This window comes from Pseudophryne corroboree, chromosome 2 (genome assembly GCF_028390025.1).
Source record: "Pseudophryne corroboree isolate aPseCor3 chromosome 2, aPseCor3.hap2, whole genome shotgun sequence".
NCBI lineage: Eukaryota > Metazoa > Chordata > Amphibia > Anura > Myobatrachidae > Pseudophryne > Pseudophryne corroboree.
Window position 1 is genome coordinate 578,849,475 of NC_086445.1, and position 25,139 is coordinate 578,874,613.

The window sequence follows — 25,139 nt, forward strand, 5'->3', positions numbered from 1 at the left end:
GAGCACCCGCAGTCCAGTTCCTGATAGTCAGATTGAAGATGTCAGTGTTGAAGTACACCAGGATGAGGAGGATATGGGTGTTGCTGGCGCTGGGGAGGAAATTGACCAGGAGGATTCTGATGGTGAGGTGGTTTGTTTAAGTCAGGCACCCGGGGAGACACCTGTTGTCCGTGGGAGGAATATGGCCGTTGACATGCCAGGTGAAAATACCAAAAAAATCCGCTCTTCGGTGTGGAGGTATTTCACCAGAAATGCGGACAACAGGTGTCAAGCCGTGTGTTCCCTTTGTCAAGCTGTAATAAGTAGGGGTAAGGACGTTAACCACCTCGGAACATCCTCCCTTATACGTCACCTGCAGCGCATTCATAATAAGTCAGTGACAAGTTCAAAAACTTTGGGTGACAGCGGAAGCAGTCCACTGACCAGTAAATCCCTTCCTCTTGTAACCAAGCTCACGCAAACCACCCCACCAACTCCCTCAGTGTCAATTTCCTCCTTCCCCAGGAATGCCAATAGTCCTGCAGGCCATGTCACTGGCAATTCTGACGATTCCTCTCCTGCCTGGGATTCCTCCGATGCATCCTTGCGTGTAACGCCTACTGCTGCTGGCGCTGCTGTTGTTGCTGCTGGGAGTCGATGGTCATCCCAGAGGGGAAGTCGTAAGCCCACTTGTACTACTTCCAGTAAGCAATTGACTGTTCAACAGTCCTTTGCGAGGAAGATGAAATATCACAGCAGTCATCCTGCTGCAAAGCGGATAACTGAGGCCTTGACAACTATGTTGGTGTTAGACGTGCGTCCGGTATCCGCCGTTAGTTCACAGGGAACTAGACAATTTATTGAGGCAGTGTGCCCCCGTTACCAAATACCATCTAGGTTCCACTTCTCTAGGCAGGCGATACCGAGAATGTACACGGACGTCAGAAAAAGACTCACCAGTGTCCTAAAAAATGCAGTTGTACCCAATGTCCACTTAACCACGGACATGTGGACAAGTGGAGCAGGGCAGGGTCAGGACTATATGACTATGACAGCCCACTGGGTAGATGTATGGACTCCCGCCGCAAGAACAGCAGCGGCGGCACCAGTAGCAGCATCTCGCAAACGCCAACTCTTTCCTAGGCAGGCTACGCTTTGTATCACCGCTTTCCAGAATACGCACACAGCTGAAAACCTCTTACGGCAACTGAGGAAGATCATCGCGGAATGGCTTACCCCAATTGGACTCTCCTGTGGATTTGTGGCATCGGACAACGCCAGCAATATTGTGTGTGCATTAAATATGGGCAAATTCCAGCACGTCCCATGTTTTGCACATACCTTGAATTTGGTGGTGCAGAATTTTTTAAAAAACGACAGGGGCGTGCAAGAGATGCTGTCGGTGGCCAGAAGAATTGCGGGACACTTTCGGCGTACAGGCACCACGTACAGAAGACTGGAGCACCACCAAAAACTACTGAACCTGCCCTGCCATCATCTGAAGCAAGAAGTGGTAACGAGGTGGAATTCAACCCTCTATATGCTTCAGAGGTTGGAGGAGCAGCAAAAGGCCATTCAAGCCTATACAATTGAGCACGATATAGTAGGTGGAATGCACCTGTCTCAGGCGCAGTGGAGAATGATTTCAACGTTGTGCAAGGTTCTGATGCCCTTTGAACTTGCCACACGTGAAGTCAGTTCAGACACTGCCAGCCTGAGTCAGGTCATTCCCCTCATCAGGCTTTAGCAGAAGAAGCTGGAGACATTGAAGGAGGAGCTAACACGGAGCGATTCCGCTAGGCATGTGGGACTTGTGGATGGAGCCCTTAATTCGCTTAACAAGGATTCACGGGTGGTCAATCTGTTGAAATCAGAGCACTACATTTTGGCCACCGTGCTCGATCCTAGATTTAAAGCCTACCTTGGATCTCTCTTTCCGGCAGACACAAGTCTGCTGGGGTTGAAAGACCTGCTGGTGACAAAATTGTCAAGTCAAGCGGAACGCGACCTGTCAACATCTCCTCCTTCACATTCTCCCGCAACTGGGGGTGCGAGGAAAAGGCTCAGAATTCCGAGCCCACCCGCTGGCGGTGATGCAGGGCAGTCTGGAGCGACTGCTGATGCTGACATCTGGTCCGGACTGAAGGACCTGACAACGATTACGGACATGTCGTCTACTGTCACTGCATATGATTCTCTCAACATTGATAGAATGGTGGAGGATTATATGAGTGACCGCATCCAAGTAGGCACGTCACACAGTCCGTACTTATACTGGCAGGAAAAAGAGGCAATTTGGAGGCCCTTGCACAAACTGGCTTTATTCTACCTAAGTTGCCCTCCCACAAGTGTGTACTCCGAAAGAGTGTTTAGTGCCGCCGCTCACCTTGTCAGCAATCGGCGTACGAGGTTACATCCAGAAAATGTGGAGAAGATGATGTTCATTAAAATGAATTATAATCAATTCCTCCGCGGAGACATTGACCAGCAGCAATTGCCTCCACAAAGTACACAGGGAGCTGAGATGGTGGATTCCAGTGGGGACGAATTGATAATCTGTGAGGAGGGGGATGTACACGGTGATATATCGGAGGGTGATGATGAGGTGGACATCTTGCCTCTGTAGAGCCAGTTTGTGCAAGGAGAGATTAATTGCTTCTTTTTTGGGGGGGTCCAAACCAACCCGTCATATCAGTCACAGTCGTGTGGCAGACCCTGTCACTGAAATGATGGGTTGGTTAAAGTGTGCATGTCCTGTTTTGTTTATACAACATAAGGGTGGGTGGGAGGGCCCAAGGACAATTCCATCTTGCACCTCTTTTTTCTTTTCTTTTTCTTTGCATCATGTGCTGATTGGGGAGGGTTTTTTGGAAGGGACATCCTGCGTGACACTGCAGTGCCACTCCTAAATGGGCCCGGTGTTTGTGTCGGCCACTAGGGTCGCTAATCTTACTCACACAGTCAGCTACCTCATTGCGCCTCTTTTTTTCTTTGCGTCATGTGCTGTTTGGGGAGGGTTTTTTGGAAGGGACATCCTGCGTGACACTGCAGTGCCACTCCTAGATGGGCCCGGTGTTTGTGTCGGCCACTAGGGTCGCTAATCTTACTCACACAGCTACCTCATTGCGCCTCTTTTTTTCTTTGCGTCATGTGCTGTTTGGGGAGGGTTTTTTGGAAGGGCCATCCTGCGTGACACTGCAGTGCCACTCCTAGATGGGCCCGGTGTTTGTGTCGGCCACTAGGGTCGCTAATCTTACTCACACAGCTACCTCATTGCGCCTCTTTTTTTCTTTGCGTCATGTGCTGTTTGGGGAGGGTTTTTTGGAAGGGACATCCTGCGTGACACTGCAGTGCCACTCCTAGATGGGCCCGGTGTTTGTGTCGGCCACTAGGGTCGCTTATCTTACTCACACAGCGACCTCGGTGCAAATTTTAGGACTAAAAATAATATTGTGAGGTGTGAGGTATTCAGAATAGACTGAAAATGAGTGTAAATTATGGTTTTTGAGGTTAATAATACTTTGGGATCAAAATGACCCCCAAATTCTATGATTTAAGCTGTTTTTTAGTGTTTTTTGAAAAAAACACCCGAATCCAAAACACACCCGAATCCGACAAAAAAAATTCGGTGAGGTTTTGCCAAAACGCGTTCGAACCCAAAACACGGCCGCGGAACCGAACCCAAAACCAAAACACAAAACCCGAAAAATTTCAGGCGCTCATCTCTAGTAAAAAGGGGTCCTGGCTGCCGCATTGTGTAAAAAGGGGGACTGGCTGCCGCATTGTGTAAAAAGGGGGACTGGCTGCTGCAATGCGTAAAAATGGGGACTGGCTGCCGCAATGTGTAAAAAGGGGGACTGTCTGCCGTAATGTGTAAAAAGGGGGCCTGGCTGCCGCAATGTGTAAAAAGGGGGACTGGCTCCCGTAATGTGTAAAAAGGGGGCCTGGCTGCCGCAATGTGTATAAAGGGGGACACCGTCTGCCGTAATGTGTATAAACGGGGACGCTGTCTGCTGTAATGTGTAAAAAGGGGGACTGTCTGCTGTAATGTGTCAAAAGGGGGACGCTGTCTGCTGTAATGTATAAAAGGGGCTCTACCTGGTGTAGTGGCGCTACTGTGCAGCGTAATTTGAATAATGTAGACTACTGTGCACCGTAGTATGAATTGCTATTATTTTGTGACCACGCCCCTCTAAATTTTTCGCGCGCCTATGGCGCGCACTGCCCCTGTCTTACATGGGGGGGCGCCACTGTCGTTTCTAGCACACAGCGCTAAAATGCCTAGTTACGGCACTGAGTAGTATATCCCTGTATGCCTCTTCCTGAACTAGCTTTGAAAATACCTGAATCATACCAAGATGTATTGTAAGAAATCAGTGGATTGTTTGCCTCCTCATAGACCTTATGACTGTGCTATAGATCTCATTCTGTAGCAAAGTAACCCAAAGGAAGAATGTTTTCCATATCTCCTCTGGTATTCCTAACAGTAGAAGAATGTAATCAAGAAATTGTGGAGAAAGGATTTATTAGACCCTCCAAATCACCATTAGGAGTAGGACTGTTCTTTGTAGGCAAGAATGATCGTGGTCTCTAACCTTGTATTGTTTCCATAGGGTTAACTAAAATTGCGTTAAGAACCAACATCCATTGCTTCTGATTACAGAGTTATTTGACCCGCGTAAAAGAGTAGTTATAGGGGGTCATTCTGACCCGATCGCGCTGCAGTTTCTCGCAGCGCAGTGATCGAGTCAGAACTGCGCATTTCGCCGGCGCATGCCAGCGGTCGTTGCCTAGCAATCGCCTCTGAGGCAGAGGCGGTCGCTGGGCGGGAGGGGATTGGACGGCGGTGTTAAGCTGCCATTTAGGGGTCGCTGTCGAGCCAACGCAGGCGTGGCTGGACCATTGGGGGGCGGGCCGCGGCGGCTGCGTGACGTCACACGTAGCTGCTGCGGGCTGGGGAGCGACGAGTAGCTCCCGGCCAGCACACTAAAGCTGCGCTGGCCGGGAGCTACTCTTGAAGTGCAAAGGCATCGCCGCTGTGCGATGCCTTTACACTTCTGGGGGGGGGGGGGGGGGCGGCACTGACATGTGGGGTGGACTAGCTCTGTGCTGGGCATCCCCCCACATGTCAATGGGAATGATCGTAGCTGTGCTAAATTTAGCACAGCTACGATCAACTCAGAATGACCCCCATAGTCCCCAAAAATTGATTTGCAGGAAGCTTACAACTTAATATGCTTCCATGAAAGAGATGAATGGAATATTGCATTCAGTACTTACATAGGTCATTTCATTATGACTACTTAGTTATGCAATTTGGACTAATACCTCAGAAGATGTCCTAAGAGAGTTCCTTGGTCAATTTGTGGTAGTATTTCAGGACAATATTCTTATCTATTTCAACTCCCTGGAACAGCTCATCAACATCATTTTTAAGAGGTTCTGCAGAAACTGCAGGGAAATATTTTTTAGTACCCCATACATTAAAGTGCATATGACCTGAAGAAGTATCTGAAGTTTCCACTAGATCTTAACATGCAGAAAAATAAAAAAAAAGTCCAAACCTCAAAAGTGGAGCCTCTTGAGTCCTCCCCTCCCTTTTATACGGTTTGGTTGAGGCAGGGGTAAAATTTAAAAGCCAAATCCCAGGACATCCTCACCTAAGATTAGCTCTGAATCCTTCAAGACAAATGTCCAGAAGGGGGAGTGATTCAGGCAATCACTGCTATTATGTAAAAAGCTTCCAGAAGCCATTTTACATCTCCAACACTTATCAGAGGCCCCTGGATACAGTTTGTGCAATAAACTAGGGGTAACAGCGAGATAATACTTTGTAAAGAGTGAACCCAGATAGCACACCTTAACAATCTCTTTCCCAAGCTAATGTAAAAGAGGGAAGAGTAGGGAAGAGGTTTTCAATAAGTAAGTTACATAGGGCCTAATTCACGTTTGTGCACAATAATGATGTTTTCATAATGGAGTGATTATCAGCAGACTGCGCATGTGCCACGATTGCACTGTGCACATGCCAAGGTAGCTTTGCGATTGCACTCGCAGTGACATTTTATATGTTGAGGTATTGTTTGGGGGAGTTAACGTGGAAGTGGTGGCAAATATGCAGACATGTCATGGCCATTTTCATGGTGTGATCATGTACATAGAGAAGACGTGGAACCAGCATCGCTACTTTCACAGCCAGTAGCCATAGGCCAACCCTAGGTGGTATATTTACTTAGGTGCTGGTTTATAGAAGTGAAGATGTTGCCCATGGCAACCAAGCCGATTCTAGCTATTATCTTCTAGAAGGTGCTAAGTTTCCTACAACTTACACACCATTACTTCAGTTACCTTTGGCCTTTTGTGAAGTCTGCACACTCTTAGTTCAGAAGTCTTCAGCCAGCATATCATGCTAACCCAACCTGCAATTAACTTCTGCTTTGCTGTGTATCTGTTTTTTAGCAAGTCTTGCAGTCTTCAGTTGCACCAGCCGTGTCTGCATAACCTAGCCAAAGTCTGTTTGTTATTAATCCCAGCTTTGCCAAGGCATCCTGTATCCAGTTTGTCTGCAACTAAACCTTGCATTGACAGCTGCTACACTCCAGGTTAATCACCTTGTGGTCTCCAGCCTGTTGAGTGAGCCCCTACTGCTAGAGAATAAAGCTCAAGTGGCCCCCTAAGTACCGGTGTGTATGTTGTGTGGGGCTGTTATTGGCAGAAGACACTCTTAAAGGCTCTAGGGGTTTCACACACATAGTGTTGGAGTTCCCTAACTGTTCGCTGTATGACCTGAAACCACAATGGAAGGATGTGGATAAGGAGGGTTTGTAGCAAATGTTCAATTTTGGACAAGGAATTCGTTTTTACTACGTTCATCCTGCCTAAATGTTAAATGATAAATGTTTTGAGCTCCATTTGCTATATTTGGTGCGAATTACCTGCAACAGGGAGATAAAGTTTGATAAAAGCAATTGGAAGAGATCATTAGTGATCTGAACTCCCAGATTAGTTAGCTGGTTAGGGTGCCAGGTGAATGGAAATGCATGTTTCAATCTGGCCAGTATGTGAGCAGGAGCTGTCAGGCTGATGGCATTAGACTTGGAATAATTAATTTGAAGTTTTATTATCATCCAAAATCTTTGAACTCATAACAGGTTGGGAAGCAAAACAACCGTATCTGTAATCAAGGCCAACAAGTCATCTGCAAATAGTGCTAATTTGTGTTCCTGCCCAGCTGTAAGGATCCCAGAAATATTTGGGATTAGTCTGATGGCCCTCGTCAACGTCTCCAAACATATTACAAATAGTAGGGGAGAAATCATTTTCTAGTGCCATTTGTTATATAAAAGGATTCTGACAAGGAATCAGTGACCCTTACTGTCGCGAAGGTCACTGATGAATACCTGCACTGTGTTAGACTCTGGGTGCCCAGGATAAGTGGAGCTAAACAGGACTGACATGATCCCAAACTGTTGACTAAGGTTAAGGGCTTCTAATAAATACTTGTCTTCAGAGGCAAAACTCTGGGAGGCAACGGAGTCATCTGCCGCCGGGCTCCTGCTCTGAAGGGGGGCACCTCTCCTCCCATTCTGTGACACCAGTGAATTAAGTTAATTGATAGCTGCCGCTATCTTTTCAGTGGCCGACTTCCTCACTGGTCCCTGCATCTTACATGTCACACCCTCTTTATTATACACATTTTACAAGTGTCATACCCAGGATTAGAACCCATAACCTATTACACTGGAAGCAGACACCTTACTGATGAAGCTGTTTGCGCCTGTATAGGAAATATGAGAATTTTAACTATATGAAGATACTTCTCTGACAATTACACGTAACTTCATATAGTTAGCATTCTCATGCTTCCTCTACAGGAGCAAATAGCTCCATCAGTAAAGTGTCTGCTGTTACACACACACACACACACACACACACACACACACACACACACACACACACACTTATCTTGATATAGGAAATAGGGGGGGCACCAATATTTATCTTGCCTCCGGGCAACTGGGGCGAACTTACGCCACTGCTTGTCTTATTTGTCTCTTTGCGGCCCCTGGGAGAGTGCCTGTAGGAGTTGGAGCAGAGCTACGGGATGCACATAGCAATTAAATTAATCATTACAGTGTACACCAGACCCACTTCTCCCTCATGCACCAAAAGCCTCCACTAACACATTATTATTCCTAAATATGGATCTACTCCAAAAAATGGAGCACTTCAGTAGCACTGATAAAGCTAAATGCTAACAGGCCATTAATATTGATAAAGCTGGGTGCTTCTGTCACCCCCCAATTTACTGAATTACAGCAAGCAATGTCATTCTTCAGATTAGCATACGGATGTGGCCACAGAGAGCCATTTAACACGACCAGCTTTGTGTCCTTTATTTATAGATTGCAACAAGTGGTTCAAAGTGCCATTCAAAGTGTACACAAAAGTACACAACACTCTCTCTCTTTCTCTCTCTCTCTCTCTCTCTATATATATATATATATATATATATTGGGGGAATTCAATTGTCTGAAAAGTCAGTTGGGTGTCTGTTTTTTCCTATCTAATAGGAAAAAACAGACACCCAACCAACTTTTCAAACATTTGAATTCCCCTCATAGAGAGAGGCTTTGCCTGGTGCAGTGTGTATAAGGGACTACCTGGTGCAAAATGTATTAGTGCCTTCCTGGTGCAATGTGTATAAGGGGCTACCTGGTGCAATGTGTATAAGGGGCTACCTGGCGCAATGTGTATAAGGGGTGACCTTGTGCAATATTTAATAAGGCGACACCTGGCGCAGTGTGTATAAGAGGCTCTACCTGGTGCAGTGTGTATAAGGGGCTACCTGGCGCAATGTGTATAAGAGGCTCAGCCTGGTGCAGTGTGTTTAAGGTACTACGTGGTGCATTGTGTATAAGGGGCTTTCTATCGCAATGTGTTTAATAGGCTCTACCTGGTGCAATGTGTTTAAGAAGCTGTAGCTGGTGCAATGTGTGTAAGGGGTTCTAACATGGCATAATGTGTATAAGGGATACTACTGTGTGGTGCAATGTGACTGACAAACACTACTGTGCAGTGTAATGTGAATTGGTACTATTCTGTCACCATGCCACTTTCCCACAAAGCCACGCCTCGATTAAAAAAAAGAAGTAAACTTTTGCCCTGGTTACCACAAGGTCTAGAACCGGACCTGCTTATGGTGCCATATAAATAAAATAATTTACTATTCATTACATTTACAATATGCTTACTATACCTGTTTTGTGGATAACAGTAAAGTAGTTATATTAGTGGAAAAACTGGATAATAAGTCAGAGAGGTGATACATAGTTATAATTTTAAAATATTTAAAAATGCTTAGCACATATGGCCTATATGGATTTTAAAAAATGACTTTCAGTATGAATGCTTGGCCAGAGGCAGCAACTATGCAAAGTTTTGTGTTGCGCTTTTGATGGTGTTTTGTAATAGAAAGAGTTTAAACTTCACTATACTTGCTTACAATTACCTATTAATATATGTGGACAAATATTCAATGTGTAATAAATAGTATTTATGTCACTATAAAAAAAAATTACATATCCAGTACTCATTCACAGTCTTCTTATTGTTACAGATATGCCTCCAATTCTTCCAATGGACCTTAAAGGAGAACCTGGACCAGCAGGACAACCTGGTCCAAGGGGACCACCAGGACCTTCAGGACCCCCTGGGAAACCAGGTGTGGGAAAACCCGGATTACAAGGACAGCCAGGCCCTGTCGGTCCTCCTGGCTTCTCTGGCATTGGAAAACCAGGTTTACCAGGAATGCCTGGCAAAGGTGGACTCAAGGGATTACCTGGTACAAAAGGGGAGCCTGGAATTAGGGGTGAACAAGGACCCCGTGGGATGCCTGGCTCTGCAGGTATCCCTGGGCCTTCAGGAATCTCTTCTAATGGAAAACCAGGTGTTCAAGGTGCTCCTGGGCAGCCAGGTATAAGGGGTGAACCTGGTCAGAAAGGTGAGCCAGGACCTCGTGGAGAGAAAGGTATTAAAGGAGAATCTGGTCTTGGTAAACCTGGATTGCCGGGCACTCGTGGATCTGGAGGTCCACCAGGACCCATGGGACCACCTGGTCTACCTGGGAATGGAAATCCTGGTCTTGCTGGATTACCTGGAGCCCCAGGAGACACAGGAGATGTAGGTCCACCTGGGGCACCTGGTATAGGTGGTCAACCAGGGCCACAGGGCCCCCCGGGAAAATCAGGGTTTGATGGGATTGGTAAACCAGGTTTAGATGGATTACCAGGATTACAAGGGCCACTAGGTCCTAAAGGGGAACCAGGAATACGAGGTTTGCCAGGGCTGCAGGGGTCACCAGGTTATGGAAAACCAGGTCTGCCTGGTTTGAAAGGGGATAGAGGTCCTAATGGAATACCAGGAGGAATAGGGGAGATAGGAGAGCCAGGTTTAGATGGTGAACCTGGTGAACAAGGGCCACAAGGTATTATTGGGCCTCCAGGACTTCCTGGGTCAATGGGTTTACCAGGAAAAAATGGTTTGCCTGGTTTAAAAGGTGACATAGGACCCAGTGGGCCACTGGGTGCACCAGGGAGTCCAGGGAATCAGGGCCAAAATGGTTTTGTAGGTAAACCAGGATTCCCAGGTGAAAGGGGTCTTCCAGGTTCTCAGGGACTTCAAGGGCCAACTGGGCCAAAAGGAGATGGAGGGCTTATGGGTCTTCCAGGTTTGCCAGGTCAAGGAGGTAGCCCAGGAACAAAAGGAGAAGGAGGTTTTCCAGGGCAACCTGGCCCAAGAGGCCCAGCTGGCATTCCTGGATTGCAAGGGTCTTCTGGTCCTATTGGTCCACAGGGATTGCCAGGGTTAAAGGGGGACAAGGGTATCCCTGGACTTCCTGGCAACAGTATTAAAGGTGTAATAGGTCCCATTGGCCCTTTAGGACCACCAGGAGTTCCTGGCCCACCTGGTTTAAATGGTCAGCCTGGCCCACCAGGTCAACCTGGACCACCAGGTTCACCAGGTATCTATAACGATGGAACAATTGCTGGTCTACACTTGCCTGAAGGAGGTGTCGAAGGAGGTAGTGTAGGGAATGACAAGCCTGGAAAGCCTCAATATGGCACTGGAGAACTGTCAGCCAAAATAGCCCCAGCATTCACTGCCATACTAACTACACCATTTCCTCCATCTGGCATGCCCATCAAATTTGACCGGACTTTGTACAATGGCCACAATGGTTATAATCCTCTTACTGGGATATTTACTTGTTCCGTGCCTGGAATCTATTACTTTGCTTACCATGTTCACATCAAAGGCACCAACATATGGGTTGCTCTATACAAAAACAATGTACCTGCTACCTACACCTATGATGAATACAAGAAAGGGTATATGGACCAAGCCTCTGGAAGTGCAGTACTAGAACTTAAGGAAAATGACCAAGTTTGGGTCCAGATGCCATCAGACCAAGCAAATGGATTATATTCTACAGAGTACATTCATTCTTCTTTCTCTGGCTTCCTCATTTGTCCCACATAATCTACATGCAATACAATTTGCACCACTAGGCATAAACTATCTTTAAAAAAAAAATGACATGAAAAACAAAAGAAAAAAATGATCTACAGTATATATATATATATAAATATATATTCACTGGGAAGAAGAGATGAGTGAAGAGATGAAAACTTTTTTTAAAAGTTCATGATAAAATAAGACTTTTCAAAGTTGATTTTCTCATTGACGTTTTCAAAAAATAAAGGTCACATTATTATCTAGTGACTTTTAACACAGAACAAACATGCAGGCTTGTGTCAAGATGACTATGCCAAGCTTAGGCCTTACTGGGACCAACAGACTACATGGATTTTTTGTGTTTGTTTCTTTTTGGGGGTATTTATCTGTACCTGCTACATATGTTGCCTAGTATTTTAGCTATAATAACACTGCACCTACATTTAGTGTAGCAAGGATGGTCTACCCAGATCAGTAATGGTTTCAAATTATTTGACAATCTATCAAGAAAAGTAGCTATACTTTTCATGACATTTTGTTTTCGTATGGTGTTCTAGCTATATGGATTATTTGTAAGGCATAGTAAAATGTGTAAAAATGAAAAGCAACAGTCAAAAACAACCAATACAAGCAAGTTACTAGGAGTTAAGCACTGATGCCAACTCATTTGTACATGGTGTTAAATGAGTTTCCTGCCTTTAGAAAACTTTATTAATTTATGCACGCTGTCCTGCGTCTTTTCCTATATATAAATTACATATATATTTAAAATAATGTAGCAAAAGTTGCAACATTGATAATTCAAGGTTACAGTTATCTGAAAGTGAGAAATTTTAGTCAAATCATCATGCGTAGGAGACCACAAATAGGTTGAACTCGATGGACAGTTGTCTTTTTTCAACCTCAGATACTATGTTACTATGTTACTATGTATGTTTTGTTAAAAAAGAGTCAACATTAATGCATATAGATTCAATTCGTTAAGGAAATACAGTAAGTCATTTTTCAGAACTATTTAATGTGCAATTGGGGCAAACAGAATCACATGGAAATAAAACAAATTGTGGAAAGGTATAGAGACATACTCAGTTCTACAACTGAAGTAAATAGAAGAGCAGGTCAGTGATTTGGGTGATGTCATAAAGGCTTTCTCTTTAATAGGGCCATATTATTAGAGCTGAGGATACCTGGCCTAGTTTAGTGGATGCAAGTTGCAAGAGTTAATTAGCTCAAGTCATTGCCTTTAAAGTCCAGACTGAGTAAATCATTCTTTATTCTGCGTCAAATTTTAAAACCAATTCATTGCAATTTCATCTAACAACACATACTGTATGCAGTATTCAGCTAGGGTACTTTAGCTGGAGAGCAGCGGTTCAGTTAATGTGTCTACCTAGGAATGTATTTTGCTTCAGAAACCAGTTATAATAGACAGAGTGAATTGTGAGGTGTCTGATAATAACTGGCACTTATACACACACAGATATCTTCTATCATTAGTTTAGTGTATCTTATTATTGACAATAGGCTATGTAAGTAACCAAGTGTAATCCATATCTGTATAGTTAATACACTGACTTTGGTTCATGGTACCTGGCCTATTGTCTTAAACAGCTTCGTGCTGTTAGATAAGTCCATCTGTATAGCCATATATTATATAGGGCACATACTGTAGTCCCCCCCACAACCCCCAACCCCACACACACACACACACACACACACACACACACACACACACACACACACAAATCCCCCCTCTCACTGCCTTTGATGAATAGTTGTGTGTTTTTTTGTATTTATAATTCAACTGATGACTAGCTGCAATGCAAAGGATAAAGTCTAGTCTACAGCATGGGGAAACCATGTGATACAATGCATCCTCATCTATTAGCCAGAGATATTTTTTAGCTGTTTCAAGTAATTTTTTTAGATATTGCTGTGTTTTTAAAAAATTATGACAATTTTTTATTTTTATTTTTGCGTTGGTAGGGAGGGTTCTTTTAATGTTTCCCTTCACCATTCAGTGCCTTTTTTAAAAATAAAATACTGTTAATTGTAATCTTTTTATTTTATTATCAATTGTTGTCAATGGTGCTATGCCTACTTACCAATGTTATATATTCATATAGTGCAATATTACTTTAAAACAGCAACTTTGGTTTAGAAAAATCCCATTCCTGTTTGGTCATGCTAATATCAATGCATTTTGTATTGTAATTTGTAATGCTTGAATCGTAACAAAATTTGGCGTAAAGGGTTTTGTTATTGCGCATCCAACAATGACTTCCTACACTACAGGCTGTGAACATGCCGGGTGACCAGGGTTAACTTCAGAGAAGAGGTTTAATGTTCACGGGTCATATGTACAGTGTTCAAAATGTTCCTTCAAACAATGTACAGAATTTGTGCTACATGAAGTATATTGAATTAACTGATTGCCAAGATTGTTCATTATTCTAACTCATAACTCTTACTAGTTCAGAGCAAGGTGCTTAAATAATCCTGCATTTTATACATTGATTCCAAAGTAAATCAAGGTGGAATAATGATCTGAGCATACTGTAATTGTTTTACTTTATCCCTTCAAATACCACAGATGGCTTTCCACATTTTGTTTAGCTGCAATTGTCAGCTTGCCTTATTTCTCAATGAGTAGCAGTAAAAGGTTGGTGTTGAACAAGAAAGCTTTATTGCACAAAGCAGTGTTATAACAATTCACCTGCAAACCAGAGGACCTCATTTACAATGAGCACTCGACGCACAACACAAAATGCCTTGCCTTTGTGGAGCTGCATTGGCTCTGTACATGTAAGGCTGCACATCTGCACTCGCTGTTAGGAGACGTCTCTGCAAACTAGATATAAGCCTAGGTGTTCGGACAGAAAATACTGGAGAGGCAAGCACTGCAAAAGTGTAGGGATAGGTGTAAAAGCCCAACTTTAAAATACTATCCCTTTCTTTCATTAATATTGCTCCATTAAGTCTAATTTATGACTTAATTAATCATGAGACTGAGCAAGCAACAAAAAAATTGACCACCTGCCAAAGCAGCACTATCCATCAGGCAACTAGGCTCCGTCCTAGGGCCCCAGCAGCTGCAGAGTCTATGGGCTGTGTACATAGCAATTCCATAGCAACTGTTTCTATTAGATAATGCTAAATTATGCTCATCCATAAATATCACCACCAAGTTCCACAAAAACAGAAATCTAAATGAAATTGTGCAAATTACAGTGCATCACCCCCTAAAGGCATACTTGCCTACCTGACCCTCTCCATGATGGAGAAAATGCTCTGTTCCTGGACTTTCCTGGTAATGTATGATTGCCATCACCTGTGGTGAGCTAGTTAATTGATAAGAAAGGTGTTTCACCACAGGTGATGGCAATCATACATTACCAGGAAAGTCCAGGAACAGAGCATTTTCTCCCTCATGGAGAGGGTCAGGTAGGCAAGTATGCCTAAAGGAGATTTTGCAATCTACCTCTTCTTCTTTGTAAACGAGGCCTAAACTATTTTATGATATGCAGACTAATAACATTTTCATCAAAACTGCACTATACTGACCCTTGTAAGAATTTAGTATGCCGTGTAATAAATAATCAACTATTATTAATCAAAAGACAGATATATTACTTGAATCTATTCCAAACAAGAAGTGATACTTGTTCAGGTTCTTTTGAATCTTTAATTTGAATCTTTATATGAAAAGCAATTAAAGTGATAGGCTGAGATGCAATTTAAAGAGCAGCTCATCAGAACTCTAGAACCTTTTGTCTGACACAGCGTCATAGATGGTGCTCTGCTGAGGGTTGGACCCTGTCCTGCAGACTATTTGGGCTGTTTGTGGGTGACTGAAACAGGATTTTCACTGGGTGGGTGATGGGGAGGAAGGGAGGGTTCCTGCCCAGCTGGGGCTGACTGCCTATGTTTTTGCTGACTGGATAACATAGAGACAGTTTCCCAATAAAACATCTGAACTCTGTCCTGTCTGCGGTTTCATTTGTAGGAATGAGGTGTGCGTGAAAGATTTAGGCAGCTGTTAGCTCAGAGAAATTGTTTCAACCTCCATAAGTGTAAGTGTTCTCAGTGTGTAAGAGTGCATTGTATGTATGACTGCATGGATTAATGTAAGAAAAGCCCCTCACCAGTAGTCACAATAAGAAAACAATATAGCAAACAAGGGGAAAAATGAATTCCTTGTTTAGAGGACTGATAGTCTAGTCAGGAAACAGATCTAAATGCAAACAGGCTTGCCACGTCCATTATCATTGGGCACCAGGATAATTAATTACAGTCACTAGAGTTTTTGGCCACAAAAAAAAGTTAATAAACTCACAAACACTGAGACCCGACCCATCACAGAACATGGGACCATTCTATCAAACTAACTAAGGGCCTAATTCAGACCTGATGGCAGCAAATTTGTTCTCTAATGTGCAAACCGTGGGCCTAATTCAGACCTGCTCACTGCTGTGCATTTTCGCACAGCAGCGATCAGGTCTGAACTGCGCATGCACCGGCACCGCAGTGCGCCGGCACATGCCAGACAGCCAACAGCTTTCTTAGCCCTGCAAACGCCTCTGCCTGATTGACAGGCAGAGGCAGTCGCTGGGCAGGAGGGGGCGGACCGGTGGCATTTGGCTGCCGTTAAGGGGGCGCGGTCTGGGCAACGCAGGCGTGCCCGGACCGTTGGGGGGCAGGTTGCGGCGGCTGCGTGATGTCACATGCACCCGCTGAGACCTGGGCAGCGACGAGTAGCTCCCTGCCAGTGCGCAGGAGCTTTGCTGGCTGGGGGCTACTTTTCAATACAAAAGCATCGCTGCTGTATGATGCTTTTGTACTTGTGCGGTGGGGTAGGGCCTGATATGCGGGGCGGACTAGCCCTGTGCTGGGCTTCCCCCCTGCATGCCAGGAAAGCTGATCGCAGTGCTAAATTTAGCACATCTACGATCAGGTCTGAATCACCCCCCCATGTGCAGTGCAGGTGTGGCAGATATAACATGTGCAGAGAGAGTTAGAGTTGGGTGGGTTATATTTTTTCTGTGCAGGGTAAATACGGGCTGCTTTATTTTTACATTGCAATTTAGATTTCAGATTGAACACACCACACCCAAATCTAACTGTCTCTGCACATGATATATCTGCCCCCCTGCAGTGCACATGGTTTTGTCCAGCTGCTAACAAATTTACTGCTGCGATCAACTCTGAATTACCCCCATAGATCCTGAGTTTCAGTTAGTAAATGTCACTGTACTCCATTATGCAGCACCGGACGATGCAGTTTGAACACACCCCACCCACCCAAAGCTAACTCTTTCTGCACATGTTAAATCTGCCCCTCCCCTCCCCCCCCTCACCCCACCCCCTGCAGGGCACATGGTTTTGGCCATCAGAGTACAAATTTACTTCTGCGATCAGGTCTGAATTAGGCCCTAGATCTTAAGCAATCTTATTTTCAACATATGCTGAACCTTATTGCTTCCTGAATAAATAAAAATGAAGTTGGATTTAAATATGTCTTACTGCATGGTATATTATATTTGAACCTTTCTAATCTAGCCCTGGATAATAATACATCTATTATTCTTGCCTCCTTTTTCTAACAGCTTCCAGGAGAAGCTGGAAACTAATGCGTGGTCAAGACTTGATGACATGTATTTGTGTCATCACTTTGGAAGGGCAATCGGAGAAATCAGGCACCATGCACTCAATACACCATACAGCACGAGGCGCCACTGAGCCGCTCCAATTGGTGTAGTGTAGCAACTTCCTCTGTACATTTTGCATCTTATTTGCATCAAAGAAGCAGCAAACACCTTTCAGAGTGTAGTACAGATGCTGGGCTGCAACTTTAAGTGCACTGGATTTAGATTTAAATTACAAAGTGATGAAGCACAACTAAACTTTGCGTGGAGAAAAGCCGTGGCATCGTAGCACTTCGTATACAGATTCAGACTCATTGGCATGCAGATGTACAACTGTCACATGTCACATTGATCAGTGTAATCTAACAATGTAGTTTTGTCACTCCCATTTGTTTTCTTATGTCACAATTATGACGCACAAAAGACGCTGAGTGTATCCATTTCGCACAGGACCTGCGGCCCTCATGTATAAAGACACATCTATATGCAGAGTTGTACGCATCTCTGCATCCAGAATGCCCCTATACGAATGCTTGGTGTGATAGCCATCATCATCATCCTTAGTGCATACTTGTACCATCCCTATAGTACTGTTGGTGCAAAAGATCCATCTTTAAAAAGGTCGATTTTCTCTTCTGGACAATTTTGCATAGCCCACGATTCTGTCCCCAAGCCCTCTGGATCATTTGGTAGTGTCCTATACAAAAAATAGGCAACTTATTAGTTACAAAAGTGAGGATTGAACATTTTCTTTTTGGAAATGCCTTGCAATGTCCAAGAACTTCTTGCTGCAAATCTGCTTTGGTCAAGCAGTGTTGCAGTATATTTTTATTTTCTTAACTCACAGCTGAGGCCAAAAATTGAGAATGCCATAAGTATTGGTTTTCACAAAGTTTGCTGCTTCAGTGTTTATAGACCTTTTTATCAGATGTTACTATGGTATACTGAAGTAAAATGACAAGCATTTCATAAGTGTCAAAGGCTTTTATTGACAATTACATTAAGTTTATGCAAAGATGCAATATTTACAGTGTTGACCCTTCTTTTTCAAGACCTCTGCAATTCGCCCTGGCATGCTGTCAATAAACTTCTGGGCCACATACTGACTGATGGCCGCCCATTCTTGACTAATCAATGCTTGGAGTTTGTCAGAATTTGTGGGTTTTTGTTTGGCCACCCGCCTCTTGAGGATTGACCACACGTTCTCAATGGGATTAAGGTCTGGGGAGTTTCCTGGCCTTGGACCCAAAATTTAAATGTTTTATTCTCCGAGCCACTTAATTATCACTTTTGCCTTATGGCAAGGTGCTCCATCATGCTGGAAAAGGCATTGTTCGTCACCAAACTGTTCTTGGATGGTTGGTAGAAGTTGCTCTTGGAGTATGTTTTGGTACCATTCTTTATTCATGGCTGTGTTCTTAGGCAAAATTGTGAGTGAGCCAACTCCCTTGACTGAGAAGCAACGGCACACATGAATGGTCTCAGGATGCTTTACTGTTGGCATGACACAGGACTGATGGTAGCGATCTCCTTCACATAGGGTTGAGAATGCGTATTTATGGGGGTGCTCCATGAAAAGCAGTGCGTACTGTTCTCCCCTCACCAGGCACACTCTAAATGGGCTGTGCATTTGTAAATGCATTTTGGCCAACATAAATAAAGACATTCAAGCATCCAAAATTGGTCTATGCAATAAAGACAGTCTCGATGTTCCCCAAGTTCATGGTTAATTTGAGATGTTAGGTAATGTAGTGGTAGTCTTGTAGGAGAAAAACTGAACATTTGAAATTAATAAAGGAAGTCATCCTAAAGTGGTAGAAGGTTGGATATTAATGTGATGTTTCAACTCTTTGAACCACAAGCATTTCCAGTCACAAACATATTGTCCCACAAATATAGCTGCAAATTGATGTTCCATGGGCAGTTCTCAAAACCAGCATGCAGCCATGCACCACCATTGATGTGTTGATGCAGCAAGTAAGGTCCATGTTGTCCATTTTTTTTAATCTTTTATTCCTCCAGTAGTTAATTAGGTAGAGCTGTCCCCATGGGGCTTTCTATTTCTATCCATTTATATGTTCCTTGAAATATGCTTCTAACAATACTTGCAGCATTTCGTAGTACAGCTGTGTCCTCATACACATAGACTCAATACGTCATACGGCATGACTGAGCCGCTCTGAGTGGTGTAGCGTAGTGACTTTTTATTTATATTGTGCATCTTATTTGTATCTCATGCAGAGCGAAACGCCACTCAAAGTGAGCTATAGACGCTGGGCTGTGGCTTTACTGTACAAGAGTTAGGGGTTCGTGTATCAAGCAGTGAAAAGATTTGAGGAGTGGACCAGGGGAGAAGTTGCCCATAGCAACCAATCAGCATTGAAGTCACATTTATCAAGTACATCCTATAAAATGATAGGTATAAGCTGTTTGTTTGCTATGGTCCACTTATCCACTGTTTGCACTGCTTGATACATCAACCCCTTAGTTTTAAATATGTACAAAGCAGAAGAAGCACAAGGGAACTTGGCATGGGAAAATGCTGTGGCCCCTACATCATAGCACTTGTTTGTATACAGATTCAGACTCATTCGCACACAGATGTACAATGTTGCACATCACATTGATCAGTGCCATCTGCAAAGTAGATTTGTTGCTAACATTTATTTTATTTGTGTGAATAAAATGCACATTTTGAGTTCATAATATGGCATGGCCGAGTTGCCCAGGACCAGTGGTGTAACTAGAAATTTTTCTCCCCCAAGGCAAAAAATTATTCGGCGCCCCCCCCCATCCCCCATCCCACATAATTGGCACTAGTAAAGGGACAAACATGCGCGCGCCGCATAAAAAGGGGGGGGTTGGCCTCATTGAAATGGGCGTGGCTTTGCATAAAGAGGCGTGGCATTGCAGGAATAGACTACCTTATACCCCAGTTTTGCAACCTGCACGCCCAGACGTTAGCCACCACAGGAAAGAAAAATAATCCTGATTCATGCCCCTTACATTATTTGTCATTTTTCCTCCTTATAGTAATGCCCAGTATACATTATGCCACATACTGCAATGGCCCTTAGACATTATGCCACAAACAATAATGCACATGACACAATATGCACACACCGTAATGCCCCAGCACATTATGCCACACACCGTAATGCCTGTGACACATTGTGACAGGAATCGCAATGCCTGTTATACATTATGCTACACACTGCAATGCCCCTGATACATTATAGCACATACAATGTCTGTGACACATTATGACACACACCGCAATAACCCTGAGACATTATACCACATACCACAATGCCCGTGATATAGTATGCAACACACCGTAATGCCTGACACATTATAACACACACCGCAATGTCCGTGATAAATTATGCCGCACAATGCAATGACCCTGAGACATTATATCACATACCACAATGCCACTGATATAGTATACCACACACCGTAATGCCTGTGACACATACCGCAATGCCCGTTATACCCTATGCCACATACCGCAATGCCCGTTATACATTATGCCACATTGTAATGCCCCTGAGACATTATACCACATACCACAATGCCCGTGATATAGTATGCCACACACCGTAATGCCTGACACATTATGACACACACCGCAATGACCCTGAGACATTATACCACATACCACAATGCCCGTGATATAGTATACAACACACCGTAATGCCTGACACATTGACACACACCGCAATGTTCGTGATACATTATGCCACACACTGCAATGACCCTGAGACATTATACCATATACCACAATGCCCGTGATATAGTATGCCACACACTGTAATGCCTGACACATTATGACACACACCGCAATGTCTGTGATACATTATGCCACACACCATAATGCCCATTACACATTAAGTCCTACAGTAAGGCTTCTAATTACTTTTAAATTACCTGCTCGTTGCCAGGGGTTTCATGCTCTTGGTTCCATGCACGGTGCCAGGGGTTTTCGTGCTCAGGGTGTCATGCTCGTTGCCATGGGTTTCATGCACTGGGTGTCATGCTCGTTGCTAGGGGGTAGTGCTTGTTGCTAGGGCTGTGCTCCCCATGCCACATATGTCCCCAGTGCCAGATATTCCCCCACAGTGCCAGGTACTCACATGCCGCCAGTGCCAAATATAGCCCCCCCCCATGTGCCAGGTACACATATACCCCCTCAGTGCCACATATGCCCCCCAGTGCCAGATATTCCCCCACAGTGCCAGGTACTCACATGCCCCCAGTGCAAAATATAGCCCCCCATGTGCCAGGTACACATATACTCCCCCAGTGCCACAAATGCCCCCAGTGCCAGATATTCCCCCACAGTGCCAGGTACTCACATGCCCCCAGTGCCAAACATAGCCCCCCGCCATGTGCCAGGTACACATTTACCCCCCCAGTGCCACATATGCCCCCTCAGTGCGCCCGCTCCCCCGCTGTTTTTTGATGGAGGGACACGGAGGGCACAGCGCGCGCCTCTCCTGTGTCCCTCCTGGGTCTCCAGCGGGTCTGTTAAAGGAAGTGCCGGTTCGTGAGCCAATCAGAGCTCACGAATGGCACTTCATTTATTATACCCGCCGGAGACCCAGGAGGGACACAGGAGAGGCGCGCACTGTGCCCTCTGTGTCCCTCCAACACAGCAGCGGAGGGAAGGAGGGAGAGGAGACAGCTGATTGACATGCAGACGCTCATCCGCATGTCAATCTGCGCTACATCAGTGGTGGCGCCCCCGCAGCCCCTCGCCCCCAAGCCACCGTGAGGGCTGCATTGGCAGTAGTTACGCCACTGCCCAGGACCTGGGGCTGTTTTGGACCGATTGAAGCCAGAGTGTATGAGGACACAACTGTAGTACCCCTCAAAGTGGATACTGAAATAATAAAATAAATATGTAGGACATACTGTATAACAAATGAAACTGAGGGGGTGGATGCACTACTGTCATTATCGCATGTTATTTTGATATTAACGCATTTTTAATGTTGCAATGTTCCTACTCATTGGTTTCCTCATCGCTTGTATGAACAAAGAATTGTCTGGCTACACCTCCATTGTGGTCACAGACCCAACTGCGATGTGCACTTTCCCCTCTGCTCCTACTTTGCACGCTTGATCTTCCAACTTCTGTGATGTTCGGTAGGCATTATTACAGGGCTACAATATAGGAACAAGAGCGCAGTTGCACCATACAACCATTAAAATTATAATAACCATCATATCCGAGGTTCTTGGTGTATATTGGCCAATATATGAGCCTGCCCACCTTCTTTACAGTGACCTCATCGGACAGGTCCCTAACATTATAGGGCTTCATCTCTTGGGCGCAGGGCACCCCCAAACCACCCCAGCCACACCACCCCAGGGCATCACACAAATAAGGGATAGAAGTGAGAAGTCAGTGTTAGGCAAGTGAAAGTAGCTGCTTAGTATTAGAAAGAGGACAGCAGTAAGGTGGAGTGTTAGAACACGGGGGGTAATTCCAAGTTGATCGCAGCAGGATTTTTGATAGCAATTGGGCAAAACCATGTGCACTGCAGGTGAGGCAGATATAACATGTGTAGAGAGAGTAAGATTTGGGTGGGTTATTTTGTTTCTGTGCAGGGTAAATACTGGCTGCTTTATTTTTACACTGCAAATTAGATTGCAGATTGAACACACCCCACCCAAATCTAACTCTCTCTACACGTTATATCTGCCTCCCCTGCAGTGCACATGGTTTTGCCCAATTGCTAACAAAAATCCTGCTGCGATCAACTTGGAATTACCCCCACTGATCAGTGGGCCTAATTCAGATCTAATCGCAGGAGGAAATTTGTTAGCTAATGGGCAAAACCATGTGCACTGTAGGATGAACATATATAACATGTGCAGAGAGAGTTAGATTTGGGTGGGTTATATTGTTTCTGTGCAGGGTAAATACTGGCTGCTTTATTTTTACACTGCAATTTAGATTTCAGTTTGAACACACCACACCCAAATCTAACTCTGCACAAGTTATATTTGCCCCCCCTGCAGTGCACATGGTTTTGCCCATTAGCTAACAAATTTGCTGCTATGATCAGATCTGAATTAGGCCCAGTGTTAGAAGGGTAAAAGATCAGAGACCCAACTGTGATGTGCACTTCCCCCTCTGCTCCTACTTCGCACGCTTGATCTTCCGACTTCTGTAATGCTCAGTAGGCATTATTACAGGGCTGCCATGAAGTGTCACTGGAGAATTACTGCCAGCTTGGAAGTGGCTTTGCACTCATTACCTCATCCAGAAACTGCTCCTCCACCCCACCTAACCATCCTCAATGCAAGCCATAGGTGTTTCTATAGGGATCCGGTCTGAAGATCGACAGTGTCTAGGTCGACAATGTTTAGGTCGACCACTATAGGTCGACAGTCACTAGGTCGACACGGATGGAAGGTCGACAGGGTTTCTAGGTCGACATGTGCTAGGTCGACAGGTCTAAAGGTCGACATAAATTTTTCACATTTTTTGGGGGGATTTTTTCATACTTAACGATCCACGTGGACTACGATTGGAACGGTAAAGTGTGCCGAGTGAAGCGAAGGCACGATGCCCGAAGCATGGCGAGCGAAGCGAGCCATGCGAGGGGACGCGGTGCACTAATTTGGGATCCCGGTCACTCTACGAAGAAAACGACACCAAAAAAATTAATAATTCCTCATGTCGACCTTTAGACCTGTCGACCTAGCACTTGTCGACCTAGAAACCCTGTCGACCTTCCATCCATGTCGACATAGTGACTGTCGACCTATAGTGGTCGACCTAAACATTGTCGACCTAGATACTGTCGATAAAACGAACCACACCCGTTTCTATAATGGGTGCAATGTATGCGGTGCACACGGACCCCTGGGTCCAGGGGGGGGGGTGTGCCCACACCAGACACACCAAAAAACACACACTCTGTAAACGCCACAGGACCACCCACCACCCCTGACGGTGCCCACCCACAACCACCCCCCAAAACCACTGGAATACTTCAAAACAGAATCAGAGGGTGCTAAATATAGTTAGATATTTATATACTGAAAATGGGGTGGATGAAGGATATAGCGACTCTAGGTGTCAATATAATAAGTGTATATTTGCCAAATGTAAATAAAACAAATATTTTATTAATGAAGTTTAAAATTTTACAGAGAATAATAAAGTATCAGTAAAATAATTAAAAGAACATTCTAAAAAATGGGACAATAATAAAACACACAAATGAACTAAAAGCACTTAAATGAATATTTAAAAGTAAGTAAGAGCAAGTATAAGATTTTTCCTTATCTAATTGAGGTAGGTGTAGCTTCCCATTTTTTAGAATGTTCTTTTAATTATTTTACTGATACTTTATTATTCTCTGTAAAATTTTAAACTTCATTAATAAAATATTTGTTTTATTTACATTTGGCAAATATACACTTATTATATTGACACCTAGAGTCGCTATATCCTTCATCCACCCCATTTTCTATAAATCTTAGTCAGGGAATCACCATCCCTGCATTTATTTGAAGGAACCAGCTTGACGCCCCATTAAATAGAGAGGGGAGTGTCTAAAAAATTGCCAAAAATCTAGTATCTCAACATATCTGTGTACATCACAAGTGGCGCAATATTAATCTTTGTCTTCCAATTTATATACTGAAGTCAATATAATGAGTCCAATGTTTTTTGCTGTAATTGAGTCTCCTTTTCCCTCCTGGATCTCCGTGAATAGATGTTTCAAATAATGGGGTAGATGTATTAACCTGGGGAAGGCATAAGGAAGTGATAAACCAGTGATAAAGCAGTGTTAAGTGCAAAGTGATAATGCACCAGCCAATCAGCTCCTAACTGTTAATTTACATATGGGAGCTGATTGGCTGGTGTGATTATCACCTTGCATTTATCACTGGTTTATCACTTCCTTATGCCGTCTCCAGGTTAATACATATACCCCAGTGTTCCTAAAGGATATACCCATTCACCAGAAATTC

The 25,139-nt window shown here is 44.2% G+C and overlaps 1 protein-coding gene and 1 long non-coding RNA gene across 4 annotated transcripts in view; one reads left to right on the forward strand and one right to left on the reverse strand.

Moving 5' to 3' along the window:
* COL8A2 (collagen type VIII alpha 2 chain) overlaps positions 1-14,773 on the forward strand; it is a 379,634-nt gene extending 364,861 nt beyond the window's left edge. For all 3 annotated transcript variants that reach the window (XM_063954478.1, XM_063954479.1, XM_063954482.1), the window contains one exon: positions 9,599-14,773. In XM_063954478.1, coding sequence (XP_063810548.1) covers positions 9,599-11,520 — 1,922 coding nt within the window. In that variant the 3' untranslated portion in view covers positions 11,521-14,773. The remainder of the gene's footprint in view (positions 1-9,598) is intronic.
* Positions 1-25,139, reverse strand: part of LOC135036804 (uncharacterized) — a 255,806-nt gene that overhangs the window by 71,114 nt on the left and 159,553 nt on the right. The window lies entirely within an intron of this gene.